At 41.6% G+C, this 16804-nt stretch overlaps 1 protein-coding gene across 1 annotated transcript in view; it reads left to right on the top strand.

The window, feature by feature from the left end:
- COLEC12 (collectin subfamily member 12) overlaps positions 1-16804 on the top strand; it is a 196783-nt gene that overhangs the window by 143763 nt on the left and 36216 nt on the right. The window contains exons 3-4 of the mRNA XM_032654388.1: positions 6999-7121; positions 16649-16747. Of these exons, the coding sequence (XP_032510279.1) occupies positions 6999-7121; positions 16649-16747 (222 nt within the window). The remainder of the gene's footprint in view (positions 1-6998; positions 7122-16648; positions 16748-16804) is intronic.

The following is a 16804-nucleotide window of genomic DNA, read 5'->3' as shown; positions in this document are numbered from 1 at the left end:
TGCGGAGCACAGGCTCCAGACGCGCAGGCTCAGCGGCCATGGCTCACGGGCCCAGCCGCTCCGCGGCATGTGGGATCTTCCCGGACTGGGGCACGAACCCGCATCCCCTGCATCGGTAGGCGGACTCTCAACCACTGCGCTACCAGGGAAGCCCGGCAGGTGGATTCTTAACCACTGTGCCACCAGGGAAGTCCCCAGGGAGGTTTTTTAAAAAGGGGGTTAAGAGGCTAGATAAATTTTTATTACCACTCAATAAATCCTTCTTTTACCTGCTTCCTTTCCACTAACTTTTCTCTCCCAACTCCTGCAGGCTTGAACCACCAACAATTATTTGGGTCCATAGATGAGTGCACCATTGACTTTTGAGGCTCCTATTTCAGTGAACTAGAACTTCAGAAGAAAACTCAGTAGGGGCAACCAACTTGTTTTGGTTTCAAGCTCAAAGCCCTTACATATCTCATAGTTTGCCTTGAAATTATAAAGCTACCTTCTCTTCCCAGGCCACCCCATCCCAGAAATTTCACCACCATTGGGGGATGATTCCCCTGAGGGGCTAACAGACCTTACCAGCCAAACCTCCAAGCCAGTTGTGACCTCTCACAGAGATAATGAGGATTTTTTTAGGGTGGAATTAACTTGCTGCTCAAGTATGTCATCACAGAATAGGAAGAGAAATTATAGCCTGTAGAAACCTCAGGCCTGTAATAGTTAACTTCCTGGAGACTAAATTTTCCTGCTCATTTCTGAGAAAGGCTTATCTGTCAACATTTGAAAGGATGTTTCTGCATTCCTGTATTTTGACAGAACACTTCTACAAGTCTAACCTGTCCACCTTCTACAGTTTATCTCATTAGGCATCCTTCTCCTTGCTTTGTTTTGCTTTCCACCTCTGAAGGTCAACAAGCTTAGGGAAGCAACTTGTGATCATCTGGGTTCAGCTCCCAGCTCAGCCACTCACTAGCTTGGGTGCTCAACCTCTCTGACCCCCACTTTCCTAAAAATCTATAAAATCAGGGTCAGAAGTCCTACTTGGCAGGGTTATTAAAGGGACTGTAAGTAGCTGGGCAGGGGGTCGTGGTACACATCAGGTACTCAAGACTGGCCACCATCCTTACCAATTCCTCTTCGAGTTTGCAGCAATAGCAAACTCTCATCCACTAAACAAATATCTCGTGGCTTTCCTCCAAATACCTGTGCAGTCTAAGTGTCCAGCTCAATTATACGACAGACTCTTGATGGTCCAAGCTGGAGCCAAATTTTCATGTGTCCTTTTAATTAAAAGATTCAGAGCCTAATCACAGAAGGACATTGTTTGGTGGTGCCGATAATGAAGTTAGTCAGGGCTGCTGAAGTGTATCATTAGGATGGTTGACAGTTCACTCTGTGCCCATGGAATAAAATGAATAGGAAGAGAGCCAGAAGGAAGGGGCCAGCCAGGAGGGACATATGTAAGAGATGTGATGGATGAACTCCTCCTGGACCTAGGATTCCGCTCCTCAGAACTGAAGGCATTTGTGTACAGTTCATATAATAAAGGATTTCCTATTATAAAAACCACAAAGAGAAAGTAATGGCGTTCTTTTGAGACACCATATGATCTGGCAGATGTTATATATTCTGAGTGGCATCATTATCTGTCTTTTGCCTCTAACAATTCTTTTTTAGCAGGCAGCGTATACATTATAAATTTTAAACCAATAATAAATATAGATTTTTACATTAAAACCAAACCAGAACTGGCTGCCTCTTTTAATATATACATGAAAAGTTTTTAACGAAAGAAACTATACCTTTGGTAAATGTGCAGAATATTAATATAAGCTCAGGATGAATGCTGAAGAGTTCAAATTCATAAAACTCTTCTAAATCATTTTTCTGGTTTGAATGCATCTTTATGCATATAGCGATGCTGTGAGGCTTCATTTATTTTGCACAGAAAGTGATTTTATTTTTAATTCTCGTCCTCTTTCTGTTACCATGATTCTCTACATTATTTAAGAAACTTGGCATAATAAGTTGTCCAGGGCTGGGATTTGTATTTGGGGAACTAAATACTCATTAGTATTTTTTAAAAAATACTAAATAAATCCATATCCCATCATTTAGTAAATAGCCTTTATAATAAGGAAAAACTAATTATTTGTGGGATAAAATGTTTTATGTATTTAACTTCTGTTCTAGTGATGTTGCACAACATCCAAATAACTAACTAGGATGTTAACTCCTACTGTTTTGTTGCTTTTGAGGGCATTTTAATGATAGGAGTGTATTTGAATCATCAGTTTTACCGTTAGAGCCAAATCATTCTCATGGGCTTATGGGAATATATGCCACCAGGCAGTAGATTAATAACTATTAAAAAACCACATGCAAAGGTCACTGCAAAACTCAGATCAAAACCTGTGGTTTTCTGGATTTTGCAGTCTACCAGCTTTTTGAAGCTTCTCTATGGGAACATGATCTTTATGGCAACACCACTGAGCTCTGGACATTTATGATAATTAAGACAGCCCGAAAGTGCCGTGCACTCGCCCACAGCGCCAGCCTTCACTTAAGGAGAAAGGGCGCTGATCAGCACGCATCCATGTTAACAGAGAGCCCTCTTTTGGTGATGGTAGAAAAACATGATAGTGAAGGAGACTCTTGTTTTCCAAAATGATTGGCAAAACAGACTGTATTGGGGCCAGGACCACAGAGCTTGGGAGGGCTCTTTACGGAGAACCACAGCAGAAAGGAATTCTTTGCTGGTGAATTTTTCTGGCCTTCTGCACTGTCATTCCTGCAGTGTTTCTCACTTATTCTCTCCAACTAGCTCACCATACCCTGATCGGCGGCCGCACTGACCCCCATCTTCTTACTTAAAACGTGTTATTGGAAGCAGGGCAACACAGGGAACTTTGAGTTTGCACACTGGGGATGGGACCAAATTATCAGCCTATTCTGAACTTCGTAGAATACTCAAGGAGTTAACCAGAGTGATTCTGGCTTCCTTTGGCCTCCCCAATGTTTTTTGTATAATAAAGACTTGGACACTGGAAAATGCATTCAGAACACAAGCCAAGCATTGAGTTCAGTGGGGATAGAGCAGGAGGGGTAACCCATGGGAGGGCATGGGTCCTGCAGGCACGTTCTGCCTGTGGCCTGCTGAATTGTAGATGTGCCGTTTGGGCCAGGTTTTGTGATAAGCTGGCTCTCTCGGTGGTGAGGGGCAAACTGCTTCACTTCCTGACCTAGAATCTCTTATCTGCAGCCTTGCAGATCCATTCCCTGCCCTTCCTACCGGCCCCTCGCAATGGGAACAGAGTCCCCCGTCTCTGGAAAGTAATGCTAAGAAAACAAACACTACAAAGGCTGGTAACAGGGGGATGTCTCTCTTGAATGTTTTTTGTGACCATCTAGGTTCAAGGAGGAGGGGGTCCCCCAGCTACGTGAGCCAGCAGGGTCTCTTTGTAGTAGGCATCTGTATGTTTGGCCAGATGTCCTCCCAGTGGAGGGCAGAGAGGGAAAGATAAAACAGAATTCTTATGAAAAATAAGTCTTGGGAGGGAGAAAAAACAAGACGGAGAAATTGTGTCAAGTAGGACGGGAGACCAGGCGGTGCCATCTGATATTGATTAAATGCTGATAGAGTCAGCAACGAGAAATGCGTGTCACTAGGAAGTGACCCTTGTTCTTCAGCATGTGAAGCAGTGACAACTGTCTGGGAGCAGATCTGCATTAAAACCACATGCAGAAGATGTCCAGTGGCAAACACAGCGCCAGCACGCATGGTGAGAAGGGGAGGAAAGGACCCCTGCACTGGATGTCAGGGCATGTTCCTTCTGATTCTGCTTTACCTCGCCGGCCTCACTCTCCACATCAGTAACACAATGATACTTGACGGGATGACCTCTAAGCAATTTTCTAGCCCCAAATTCTGTTATCTATCATCATCTGCCCTCTGACCAAATCTTCTGAGGCTCTTCTAATGGAATGAAAGAAATAGCCCTGGAGAGGCTTAAAGAGTTCACCCACCACAGTCCTAAAATCCAAAAGGAATGAAACCCTCCATCAACTATAAAAGTGTCATCCAATCTTTGCACAGCATCCCTGGGTCTATCCTCCTTCTGTGTTTTACAATTACCACCAAAGCAAGTTAATTGCTTTCTGAACATGAGATGTGGCATATCTCTGGGTCCACCTGTGCTTCCCCCACTCCCAATTCCAAAACTATGCTCACTCTAACTGGATATAAGGGGTCTTTGTTTCATTTTAAACTGCCAGATTATAGAGAGCTTACGAGGTGTGTGTGTGTGCGTGTGTGCGTGTGCGTGCGTGCACGCGCACATCCTTTAGTTAAGGGTGAACGGTTGAAAGTTTTCTTTGTTTTTTTCTTTTTGGCATCATCATGAGGTCAGCAGTATTTTGTTCCAGGGTGAGGCTGGATTCCAGTGGGAATGGAAGAGGAATCTTCCACTGAGATCAGAAGATCTCACACTAGGACGGTGGCAGTGGAAATGGATAGGAAAGCTTGACCAGAGAGGCACCGTGGCGTAGGGGAGATGTCATGACGATTGGAGTCAGACGGGCCCAAGTTCGAATCCTGGCTATGATGTCTATGGGATGTCATTTCAGCTCTCACTACCATGCCATCTTGAAGCGTTATTATATGAATTAAAGGTGATGTAAAGTACCTGTATTAGAGTCTGGCACAGTGTAGGCAGTAAGCGAACATCAGTAAACTGTGGATGAGATGATCATGACAAAAATATCCGCAGGAAGATTAGCAGGGTCTCAAGACCTGTTGAGTTAGAGAATAAGTATAAGAGAAGACTTCAAGGTGTCTGAGTTTGACCACCTGGGGGATTGGGATGGTAGGAGTATTTAGGTTGGACGGAAATAAAAAAGTTGGGTGAAAGCTGGAGATCTGGTTTGGCAGGGCTAGTACCAAGGTCAGTTTTGGACACGAGCGATGGCACTGAAACATCCAGGTGGCAGTGGAAGGAGGAGGATGGAAAGGAAAAGGAGTCAAAGAAATGAGAAAACCGTGATGCTGCGAAGCTGATTAACTCTAGGTCTGTTTGATCAATAAGTCTGACTTTACAGCTTTACCTTCAGGGAATTGGCTAACCAAGGTTGATCCAGCATATGACCATCTTCTAAAGCAAACCGTAGCTCCTCAAAATGTGTTCTTCCAACGAAGCATCTCCTGGACCTTTTTAGAAATACAGAATTTTAGCTCCTGCTTCAGACCTGCTGAATCAGGATCTCCATTTCAAAAATGTGATTTGTAAACACTTGACGGTTTGAGAAGCACTGTTCTAAAGCATGGCGGCCAGACCAGCAGCATCACAGCCCCTGGGAACTTGTTAGAAATCCAGATTCTCAGGTGCCTTCTCAGACTTCCTGAATTAGAAAGGCTATGTTTCAACAAGCCTTTCGAGTGAATCCAGTGCACCGTGGAGTTTGAGAATCATTGCTCTAAGTCATGGAACAGACAGATTGAGCCCCCTCCCCTTGGGTGTATAGCCCAGAACACTGGAGAGATTGGTTAAACCCTGAAACTTAATTTGAGTCATTGTTCTATGCTGTTTCTCTCATCATTTTGCATTAAACACAGCTGAAGAACTCTTTTCACCGAAGAAGGGCACAATGCGTAAAATTACAAACCAAAGGAGAGAAACTTCAGCTGTGGCTTGATCTTCACAATTTACCCATCAAAAGTTATTGAGCACAATCATAGAAGATCAGTCCTTTATATGCTATTGCTCCTGGGAGACGCTATTAGTAAGACACACATAGGGAAAGGAAGACTCTCGCGATGCTCCTTACAATGTGATTTTCACATTAAAATGTCAAGAGTCTATGTCTTCTGTGTTTCTCATCAGTCCGATGGCAAGTTCCTTTTTAATGGGTTAGTTTCTGGAGTCACTTGCAGAAGTGTTGGTGGTTTACCACTTAGACTAGAATGTTTTTCAAAAAGTTCAGCTGTGAGCACTAAAAATTTACCTCCTCTCATCAAAAATGTCTGTTTTTTCTGGTTGTTCCCTAGTTGTTATTTAAATCACTGTGATAAATAAGGGTCAGTGTCTGTTTTCTGTATATATGTAATGTACAAAGATGGTTATATATGGAGCATTTTAATCATAAAATTACCTATATTTTCTGCTATAGGTTATAGTACAGTATAGCTAGTGGCATGCTGGTAAAGCAATTGAGGGTGTGGGAGGGCATCATTTGTAGTGTTTGCCAATTTCCATGGTGTAAATACTCCCTCCAGGGTTGATTTCAAGCTGCCAACTGTTTAACAACCGGTTCCCAAAATTCCTACAAATTTGACAATTGACTCTTGCAAGCCAGTAGGAACTAGCTCAAGCACACCAATGAAACAAACATCAAGGGACAAGTCACAGTTTTCTTTTTTTTTTTTTTTTTTTTTTGCTGTGCGTGGTTCTCTTACTGTTGTGCCCTCTCCTGTTGCGGAGCACAGGCTCTGGACGCACAGGCTTAGCAGCCATGGCTCACAGGCCCAGCCGCTCCGCGACATGTGGGATCTTCCCGGACTGGGGCACGAACCCATGTCCCCTGCACTGGCAGGCAGACTCTCAATCACTGTGCCACCAGGGAAGCCCCAGTCACAATTTTTTTGTTGTTGTTTGTGTCTGAATTACTGTAGGTCCAATAATGGCTGACACAAGTAGATTTGGGTGTTTTAAATCTCTTGTCATGTAGAGATCTTTATTGCAATTATAATTATCATAATGGAATGTGATCTTGAAACTGTTCTATGAGACAAAGTTCTCTATTTTCAAGTCATTAAATACGTTTATAATAATATAATGGCGAGATTTAAAGTGCTTGTATTGTTCAAGTATGTTTAATTTTAAAATACCACTCATCCTATTGTAGGGCATGTGTACAAACTACATTCTTAGTTATAGTATTTGAACCAAAATGCAAAAAGATACTTTTGAAATGTGTTTTTGGTTACTATTATTAAGATTTGACTTTTCTTACAGGTATTCAGGAAGGAACACAATGTACCAAATGTAAAAATAACTGGGCACTGAAGTTTTCTATCATATTATTGTACATTTTGTGTGCCTTGTTAACAATCACAGTAGCCATTTTGGGATACAAAGGTAAGTATTCTCTCCTTTTTCCTTCCAAATAGCAAGTTTTCTTTCATTAATTTAAGCCTGAAAAAACAAGTACATTGGCAAGTGTGAAGTATTTCATTAATATAACTCTTGCCAACAAAACTTAAACATCTTAAGTTCCATCTTTGTGTCTTGAGCTTCTTGTAGCTGTGGGACCTGAAAGGAGAGAAGTAGCAATTCCTTTTGAGTCATTGCAACCATAATCATGGTCCTCTATGAGTTATAAAATTTTTTCCTCTTTGTTGCTTTTTCCTACTTATTTCCAAATACTCCCTCTTCCTCTATCTTATTCCATCTTATCTCTAAGAGGCCCCACGAAAACCCTGGAGTCAGCACATGGGAAAACTGTATTGACAGAGGATAAGACCTCCAAGAGATACGACTTACTTCATCTAGGAACTGGCCAATTAATTCCCTTTTGTTTCTCTTCAGCACATTTACTGTGGTCACTGTTTATATACCCCCATAAAAATACCACCCTGTAGAAATTAAACACAGAGGTGGCACCACCACCTCAACTGTACTTTATGGCACATCAGGCATTCTTTCAATATGTATGGTTTAAGGTCAGTGGAGGATTTTTGCCTGAATCCTCCAGATCTGCAAAGTGGGTTGGTCCCCCCCACCCCCCATTCTAGACACTGCAGGTAGAAGGTGCCCTGATTCAGAATCACAAACTATGTAAACCCTTTTATAGAAAACAGCCATGGGGGACTTCCCTGGTGGCGCAGTGGTTAAGAATCCGCCTGCCAATGCAGGGGACACAGGTTCGAGACCTGGTCCGGGAAGATCCCACATGCTGTGGAGCAACTAAACCCATGTGCCACAACTACTGAGCCTGCGCTCTAGAGCCTGTGAGGAGCCCATGCACCGCAAGCTCGCTGCAACTAGAGAAAGCCTGTGTGCAGCAACGAAGACCCAACACAGCCCTAAATAAGTTTATTTATTTATTTATTTATTTATTTATCTAAAAAAAAAAAAAGAAAAGAAAACAGCCATGGAAGCCTCACAGAGACATGCGAGATAGATGTGATGTCTGGTTTCAGCAAGAGGCAGACATGGGGTCTGTTGATCTTCACTCTGCCTTCCCTCAGCACTGACAGATTAACAGTGGAGAATTCCCACATGTTCCCTTCTCTGTTCCCTGCCCCATAGACTTGACCGGGGGACAGAAGGATGCAAGGTGAATTCCCTCCAGCTTGTAACTCCTCCCACTGCTCTCCCAGTGTTTATCGGTTTCCTGAGAAAACAATGTACTGGAATAAGAATGGGCTTTGGAGCCAGACGGTCCCGGTCCAGTTCTTGAGTCCACCATTTGTAATGCAATTGTGAATGTTTATTAAGTGTTCGCTGGCGTGCTGGGCATCACGCTAAATCCTCTGCATGGCTGTGTAACCTGGGTATGAATCATAACCCCTTGGTGTTTCTGATTTCTTATCTGTAAAATGGCAATAGTAATGCCACTCTTCAAGGTGATTGCGATGAGCAAAGATGATGTAACTGAGCCACCTGTCCTAAGGTTGGTCCCAGTAGCGAGTGGCTGAATCTCTCTCTTCTTTGCTTCTTCATAACTGCGTTTTTACAGCTCTGGCTATGAGAATGGCAAAACATGTTAAAAAATACTCAGTATAGTCAGGGCTTGTTAAGTCCACTTTTAAGGCTATTTCCATGGAAAATTGTGTGCATCCTGTAGTGGGCTGACTGATGAACTTGGGCACTGGAAGTTTGGAAAATTACCAGGTCATTCTATCCATTTGCGACGAGTTAATCTAACCTAGGATTAACAGAGCAAGTGTTAAGAAAGGCTATTAAATCGTGGTGGGGCTGGACAGAGGGAGGCGGGGGAGGAAACCTAGTGGGGAAAAGGAAGGTGTTTTATGTCCCGGGTAATTGAGCCTGGTTGTCTTCTTTTACTGGGTCATTTAGGTCATTACTCACTTGACAACTTTTCCTAGTGAACTCAGATAAAGGAGATGCTTGAAATCAAACAGTCATTTAATAGGTATCGTTAGGGCTCAGCACTATGTGATATGAAAGTAAACAGAGATGAGAAAGGTTTGAAGAAATAGCTCTGTATGGTATTTTGGCATTTTTACCTCTGCAAAAAGATAAGGTCTAGGATCTTTATGCCTTAAGAATTATACAGAAAGATACAAAATAGGGGGCTTTGTTTATTTTTAAAGTACAGATATTTCCTCCATTTTTATGACAGTAGAAAGCCCTTCTCGGCTCTGGCATATTTGTGTGGGCTGGTCCATTCACCCGGAACGCCTTTTCCCTGTTCTCCACCTTTCTCTTTATGACTTTCTCTTCTTTCCCTTCATGTCTCCCTCAGACACATGTACCGCAAGAAGCCCCTGAAAGCTGAGTTGGGTGCCCTCCTGCTGGTCCCCATGGCATCCTTTTTTACTCTTAGCCCCTGTCACACTATATCGTTATGGCCAATGGGTCTGTCTCACCACCCAAACCGTAAGCTCCACGAAGACAAGAGACTATCTTTTATTTATCATATCTCCCACTAGCACCTGGCTCATAGTACGTAATAGTTACCCAATAAAGTTTACTGAATGAATTAATGAGAAGATGGATGGATAGTTGGATGGTTGAATTGTAGATTAGGGCCGACTTCTATAAAGGCAGTCAATCAATGCCCAGGGACCTCTAAGCCAATTGCTGCGACTCAAGGCCCTACCTAGAAGCTTAAAATCCTGAAGATTACTTGGCCTGCACTGGGGTGTATCTCGCCAGGATGAAGGGCGAAGAGATTGAGGGAGTGAGACAAGTTGGAGGCCCCTCTTTTCCTCCTTCAGGGTCCCCATCCCTCAGGCTTCTAATGACAAAAATAAGGTAACACAACATGCAATTTTTGTCTTTAAACACAGCCTTAATGAGCTAAAATGCTGACATTTTCCAGATGTGTTTTCCCTTTACTTGAACAGTGATTCCTCTTTCTTGCTGATAAGATTCTGGTGACCCAACATGGTAAGAGGCAGAAAGATAAGTTCTCCCTTCACACATCTCCCTTTGAAGTCTGGAGGAACTCGCTCCACTTAAAAAAAAAAAGGGAAGAAAGAAACAAAAAGAATATTCAGTGAAAAAGAGGTTTCTCTGGAGGAGAAGTTGGAAGGAAATAAAATAGAAACTCCTTTATTTATCAGAGTTTGCAAAGGCAGTTCCATGGTGTTTTCCTCAAAACTGTTCTTTACTTCTCCTTTTATGTCACTTATGCAGCTACAAGTTAGGATGTAACTTAAGCTCCTTCCAGAGAATTTGCTGATCAAGTCAGAGGATTGCTGAGTCACCCAGACAGGTCAGTACACTGGCTGTGACAATGAGGCATGTCAGCCACTTTACAGAAAGCACATTCTCAGACAGTTACAGCTTGGTGCACCCTCTGTCCTGGACTCTTTATCATCGGTCAGTGAAGCTTCCATGACAGAAGCCACCTCCTAAATTTAGTGGGTCATTTTTCCTCCAGAACATTCCCTGAACAGGAAAATCCTAGTCTGTGGTCCTGCCCAGCAGGCATCTACCTTAAGGGAATTAGGATAAAGATGAAAGACAGACATCTGAACCTTTTTCAGTAAGAACCTCCTCTGATGCAACATTCCTAGTCATAAATGTCTGCCTTGCTGCTCGGCTCTGCCAAGGTGGCAGTTACAGCTGGATAAGTAGGCTTTCAGATGTGCATCAGATCACACTGTGTAGCTGTTGTCAGAATCCATGATAACACCCTATAACCAGATCTTCTGTATTTTTGTAATGAAATATGAAATAGTGTTCAAGGTAGAAATGTCTTTATTACATCACGAAGGAGCATAACTGGTATTACTGGGAAGTCGAGGTACCAGCAGGGGGCGTGTTTCTCAGGACCACAATCAGGCTGGTACAGACTCTCGTGAGCACCCGGCAGGAGCTCTGTGCTCTGCTCTTGTTCCCTGTCCCCAAGGCCTGGGCCATGAGCTACGTCTCTTGGATCCTCCATGTCCAGCTCTGGGCCACAAACCTGGCAGATACTTGGTAAACATCTGAGGTTGATGACTGTAAAGGGAAGATAAAGAAGACATAGTCCTTCCCCTGAAGGGACTTTTCTTGGAAGAAACCATATTTAGGAAAAAGAAATACTGGATGAAAGGCAATGTGGAATTATAGGCAAGCATGGATTTTAGAGTTAGATCTCCTGGGCTGGTATCCCACTTAGTCACTTATAAGCTGTGTGAAGGACTTCCCTGGTGGTCCAATGTTTAAGACCCCGTACTTACACTGCAGGGGGCGTGGGTTCAATCCCTGGTCAGGGAACTAAGATCCTGCATGCCGTGTGGCCAAAAAAATAATAAACATTTTAAAATTAAAAAAGTAAAGTGTAGATTTTTACCCCCCCCCCAAAATTAAAAATAATAAGCTTTGTGACTCTGGACAAGTTACTGAACATCTCTGAGCCTCAGTTTTTTTCATCTGTAAAACAGCAGTCATAAGGATTAACTGCAGTGACGATGCAGTGCACCTTGCAAAGAGTAGGCAATCCACAGAGGCTGTTTTTATTGCCATTCAGATAAAGGGTCCATTGGTGTGGAATCAGATCATCAGGCAAGGCTTAGCACGATGGGCTGGTGAGATTTGGAGTAGACCTTAAAGGACGGGTGGAATCCAGACGAGGGAGAAGGAGGTTAGTGGCCCAGGCCAGGGAATGATACCAACATGCTTTTATAGAAAAGGTATTATTGTCAGATGATCCTAGAGAACTGAGTTTTGGGTACTTAAAGAAGGGCAGCACTTCAGATATGACACCTAAAGCAATGATACTTTGAAGAAAAAATCTGTCAAGAAACACTTTCCAATAAACGGGAGCCTGTGAAAAAACAGACTGCTCGTGACCCTTCTGTGTTTCATGTTTGTTTTCCTCATATGAGAACAATCTACAAACTGAGGTCTCCCTCCAAAGATGGGGAGTTTCCAGGGTCAGAGAGGATGGTCTGCCACTATTTTCCTGACAGAGAATTTGTGCTAATGAGTTAAGAGTAAAAAAAACAGCGAAAATGCTATGTGCTATTACAGCAAGTGTTACTTCTGGATCTCCGTCAGTCTAGTATTTTAAAGCAGTTAGCAAGCTGCCAGTTTTGCAGCCCTCAAGTTTGCAGCTTTATACCCAGATCCTCTGTTTTTAAACACAGACACACAGGCAGTGGTGCATGTAACCAATTCATAATCCTTGTGGGCGGGGCAAAGAGTTTCCTAGCACCAAAGAGAAACCTAACAGGTTTTTGGTTTTTTTTCATGAATGTATTTATTCCTTTTACTCTATACAAACCTGAATTAGCTGTCTACGACAGTTCTGTGTTTTTAAAAAGTAAAATGGAAGAAAAATTAGAGAGGGTAGAAAATGACTGCCTGTCAGCATATTCAGAGGTTTCTTTGGCTTCCAGGAAAAAAGGTCAGGACTTAAGATCCTGTGTGTGGTTTGAGGACAGACTGAGGCATGTGTTTGATTTGAGGATCAAAACTGAACCTAAACTTGTAAACATTCGTTTTTTTTTTTTTTAAAGGGTAGCTTTGCTAAAAGGCAGATGAAACATTTTGTTCTTCCCATTTTCCAGGGATTTAGGAATGTGCATGCCTATCAGACAACCCTCAGATTATTATAACTGTACCTCTGTGTTTATATAGTCATCTTAAAAAAACCGATAATTATTCAACTAAATGCCATACTCATTGCCAGTGTCAAGGCCTCCCTGCATTGGTTGGTTTATACGTTTGTTTGCATAACCTCTAGCTCAGTCGATTTTTTCCACAGGCCTCAGCAGCCAGCAGGCAGATTCTCATTTATTTAAATAAACGGTGTAATGAATAAGTATGTGATGAATACCTACTACGCGCCACACACTGAGCTAAGAGCTGGAGATAAAACCAACACAAATTGTCCTGCCCTAAAGGGTCTTAGAGTAGAGAAACCATGACAACGCAGTGACGAGAGTCCTATAATCGGGAGAGAGACCCCTGCAACATAAACTTCAGCAAAGATTTCCCACAGGACGTGACCAGCTGAGTCTTGAAGAGCAAGGAGGGCTTAGCTTGGGGAAGAGGCCAGGGAAGAACATTCTAGGTGGGGAGAAGCATGCATGGAAAGGCTTGGGGGAGAAAGAGCGTTTGGTGCAAAGCACACATTTCATTATGACCAGACTATATAGAAGCTTGAGATAGAGCACGACGAGCTTCTCCAGCTTCTCCACGCGTGGGAACATACTTCTGCTTCCTGATGGGAGCCTGGAGAATCTTCTCACGCAGTCCCACTTGGGTGGAACGCTTGCTGAATAAAATAGACTGGGTCCATTGGCTGATAAGTAATATATAAAACATATTCATGCTTAAAAAATTGGTCATTATTTTTTAAAAAGCTATCAATACCAAGAGGGACAGTCAGACTTGATCCCAAGCTGCTAGAGGTTGGATCTCACAGGAGTTACTTCTGGAGGGATATACTCTTATTTGACATTTATTTTTTCACTTAGTACACTTTATTTTTTTCTATCTTTATTTTTTTATTGAAGTATAGTTGATTTTCAGGTGTACAACATAGTGACTCAATTTTTTTTATAGGTTATACTCCTTTTAAAGTTATTACAAAATGATGGCTATATTTCCCTGTGCTGTACAATATATCCTTGTTACTTATTTACTTTATACATAGTTTGTATCTCTTAATCCCTATCTTGCCCCTCTCCCCTCCCGTCTCCCCACTGGTAAACATTAGTTCTCTATACCTGTGAGTCTGTTTCTGTTTTGTATATATATATTCGTTTTATTTTTTTAGATTCCACATATAGGTGATATACAGTATTTGTCTTTCTCTGTCTGACTTATTTCACTAAACACGATACCCCTCAGGTCCCTCTATGTTGTTGCAAATAGCAGAATTTCATTCTTTTTTTATGGATGAGTCATATTCCATTGTATATATATGTATATATAGAGATATATATATACACACACATACCACATCTTCTTTAGCCATTCTTTTGTTGATGGTCACTTAGGTTGATTCCATATCTTGGCTATTGTAAAATAATGCTGTTGTGAACATTGGGATGCATGTATCTTTTCGAATTAGTGTTTTCATTTTCTTCATATATATACCCAGCAGTGGAATCACTGGACACATGGTAGTTCTGTTTTTAGTTTTTTGAGGAACCTCCTTACTGTTTTTCATAGTAGTTGCACCAATTTGCACTTTCACCAAGAGTGTAGTAGGGTTCCCTTTTCTCCATATCCTTGCCAACATTTGTTATTTGTAGACTTTGAGGATAGCCATTCTGATAGGTTTACACCTGTCAAGGTGTAAATGAGATATGAGATATCAAGGGGATATCTCATTGTGGTTTTGATTTGCATTTCTCTGATGATTAACAATGTTGAGCATTTTTTTCACATACCTGTTGGCCATCTGCATATCTTTTTTGGAAAAGTGTTCAGATCTTCTGCCTGTTTTTTTGTTTGTTTGTTTGTTTGGTTGGTTGGACTTTTTTTGGTGGTGGTGGGGATCTCCTGGAAGATGAGTTACAATGACATGGCTTGAGTTGTAAGGAACAAGAGACAGTTGTTGAAATGCGTCCATTCCAGATGAATAGGGAAACACTGAAGTCTCAAGAAATGTTGCATTGAAAGGATGAGAAGAAAAAGATGCTGAAATCAGAGAGAAGGTACACCATGTCTTGAAGTTCTGTGGTTTATAGCCTCAAAGATAGAAAAGTAGAGTAAAATTGGGTGATGCTGATTTCAAAAGGAGGAAAGGGTTAAAAGATATTTCAAAGATAAGGATCAAGATGTGCCAGAGGTAAACAATTATGTCAATACCTACAGTCCCCACTAGGGAGGACCTCCAGGGAAGTGGTGTTATTGGGAAGGAATCAGGTTTTCATTTATATGAAGAGGTACAATATTAGAGAAGGTAGAAGATGAAAGATTATGACATAGGATGGATCACTGTTAGGGAGAGTAAGAGTTTTCTTCTTTATAGACTAGAGTTTATTGACCTGGATATCTTTATTCCAATAATACAAAAGAGGAAGGCTGGTATAAAGAGAAGGAAATAGATAAAAGTGAGTCTGACACTGCAACTTTGGAATTCAGGGAAGCATCGAGGATGCCATAAATCAATTTTAAAAAAGATATATATATATATGTGTGTGTGTGTGTGTATACATATATGTTACATATTTATTCTCTATTTTAAATTACAATAAAGTATAATTCAGTAAGTTTGGTGTTTGTATAATAAATCTGCCCGTTTTTTTTTTAATTTATTATTATTTTTTTTTTGCTGTACGCGGGCCTCTCACTGTTGTGGCCTCTCCCGTTGCGGAGCACAGGCTCCGGACGCGCACGCTCAGCGGCCATGGCTCACGGGCCCAGCCGCTCCGCGGCAGGTGGGATCTTCCCGGACCGGGGCGTGAACCTGTGTCCCCTGCATCGGCAGGCGGACTCTCAACCACTGCACCACCAGGGAAGCCCAATCTGCCCGTTTTTTAATTGGCATGTTTGTTTTATTGATATTGAGCTGCGTGAGCTGTTTATATATTTTGGATATTAACCCCATGGGTCATATAATTTCCAAATATTTTCTCTCATTCAGTATGTTGTCTTTTCATTTTGTCACTGGTTTCCTTTGCTGTGCTAAAGCTTTTAAGTTTAATTAGGTCCCATTTGTTTATTTTTGCTGTTGTTTCTTTTGCCTTAGGAGACAATTCCCAGACATTTTAGAATGGTAAACTTAAATTCATAACCATGGACAATTACTGCCTTCTGAGAACGAATAATGACAGTGGCTTTAACACTGCATCACTAACTTTCCCTATCATGTACAATCAGGAAAATGCTGGGAAAAAAGTCTTCTTAGTAAATTATTATTTGGAAACCCACTTAGGCACCTTCTTGGGAACTGATAAAGATTCACTTGTCACTACGGAGAAGCAGATTTTCAAGCTTCAGTGATGAACTCATGACAGAGAGTAGCAAACACCCTTAACTTTGCATCCCTTTTACAACAACTTTATGTATAGACTTGAGCTAGATTTTCTTTGCCATGGAAATCTCCTTGCATATAATCGAGTTACACCTACCAAGAATGGTAGGGAGTCTGATAAGTGACAAAATTTTGTGTTATGCCTCCACCTATGGAAGTTAATATAAAAAATAACACAGATTGAGGATTTCTATAATACAAAAAATATTTAATGAGTTGCATACAGTTTCTAAAATCTCCAAGCCAATACAGAATCCTGAGAACAGCTTTTAAGAACATACAGTTCTCAACCAAGTAAACTACCACCGGGGTTTACGACAAGTACGTTACTTATTTTTCTAAAAGAATGGCTTTTTCCCTATATTTGATTTCTTTTATACTCTTTTTCTTTCACTCTGTTTCCTTTATTCTGTAATGAAATGCTCTCTTGTTGAAACTGAAAGATAAAATATGGGCAGGTGTGTGTATTAATCCATTGATTTCCAAATCTTAGTTGTAGAGAAAATGGACAGTGTTACAGGTGGCATGGAGACATCTCGCCAAACCTATGATGACAAGCTCACAGCAGTGGAAAGCGACCTGAAAAAATTAGGTAATCTGCAATGAGAGTGAACTATTAAGTTGAATCCCCTAACTCAACTCTATGTAA

Source organism: Phocoena sinus, chromosome 14 (genome assembly GCF_008692025.1).
Source record: "Phocoena sinus isolate mPhoSin1 chromosome 14, mPhoSin1.pri, whole genome shotgun sequence".
Taxonomy (NCBI): Eukaryota; Metazoa; Chordata; class Mammalia; order Artiodactyla; family Phocoenidae; genus Phocoena; species Phocoena sinus.
Note: the sequence above shows the minus strand (reverse complement) of the source record. Positions and strands in the feature narration are given on the sequence as shown.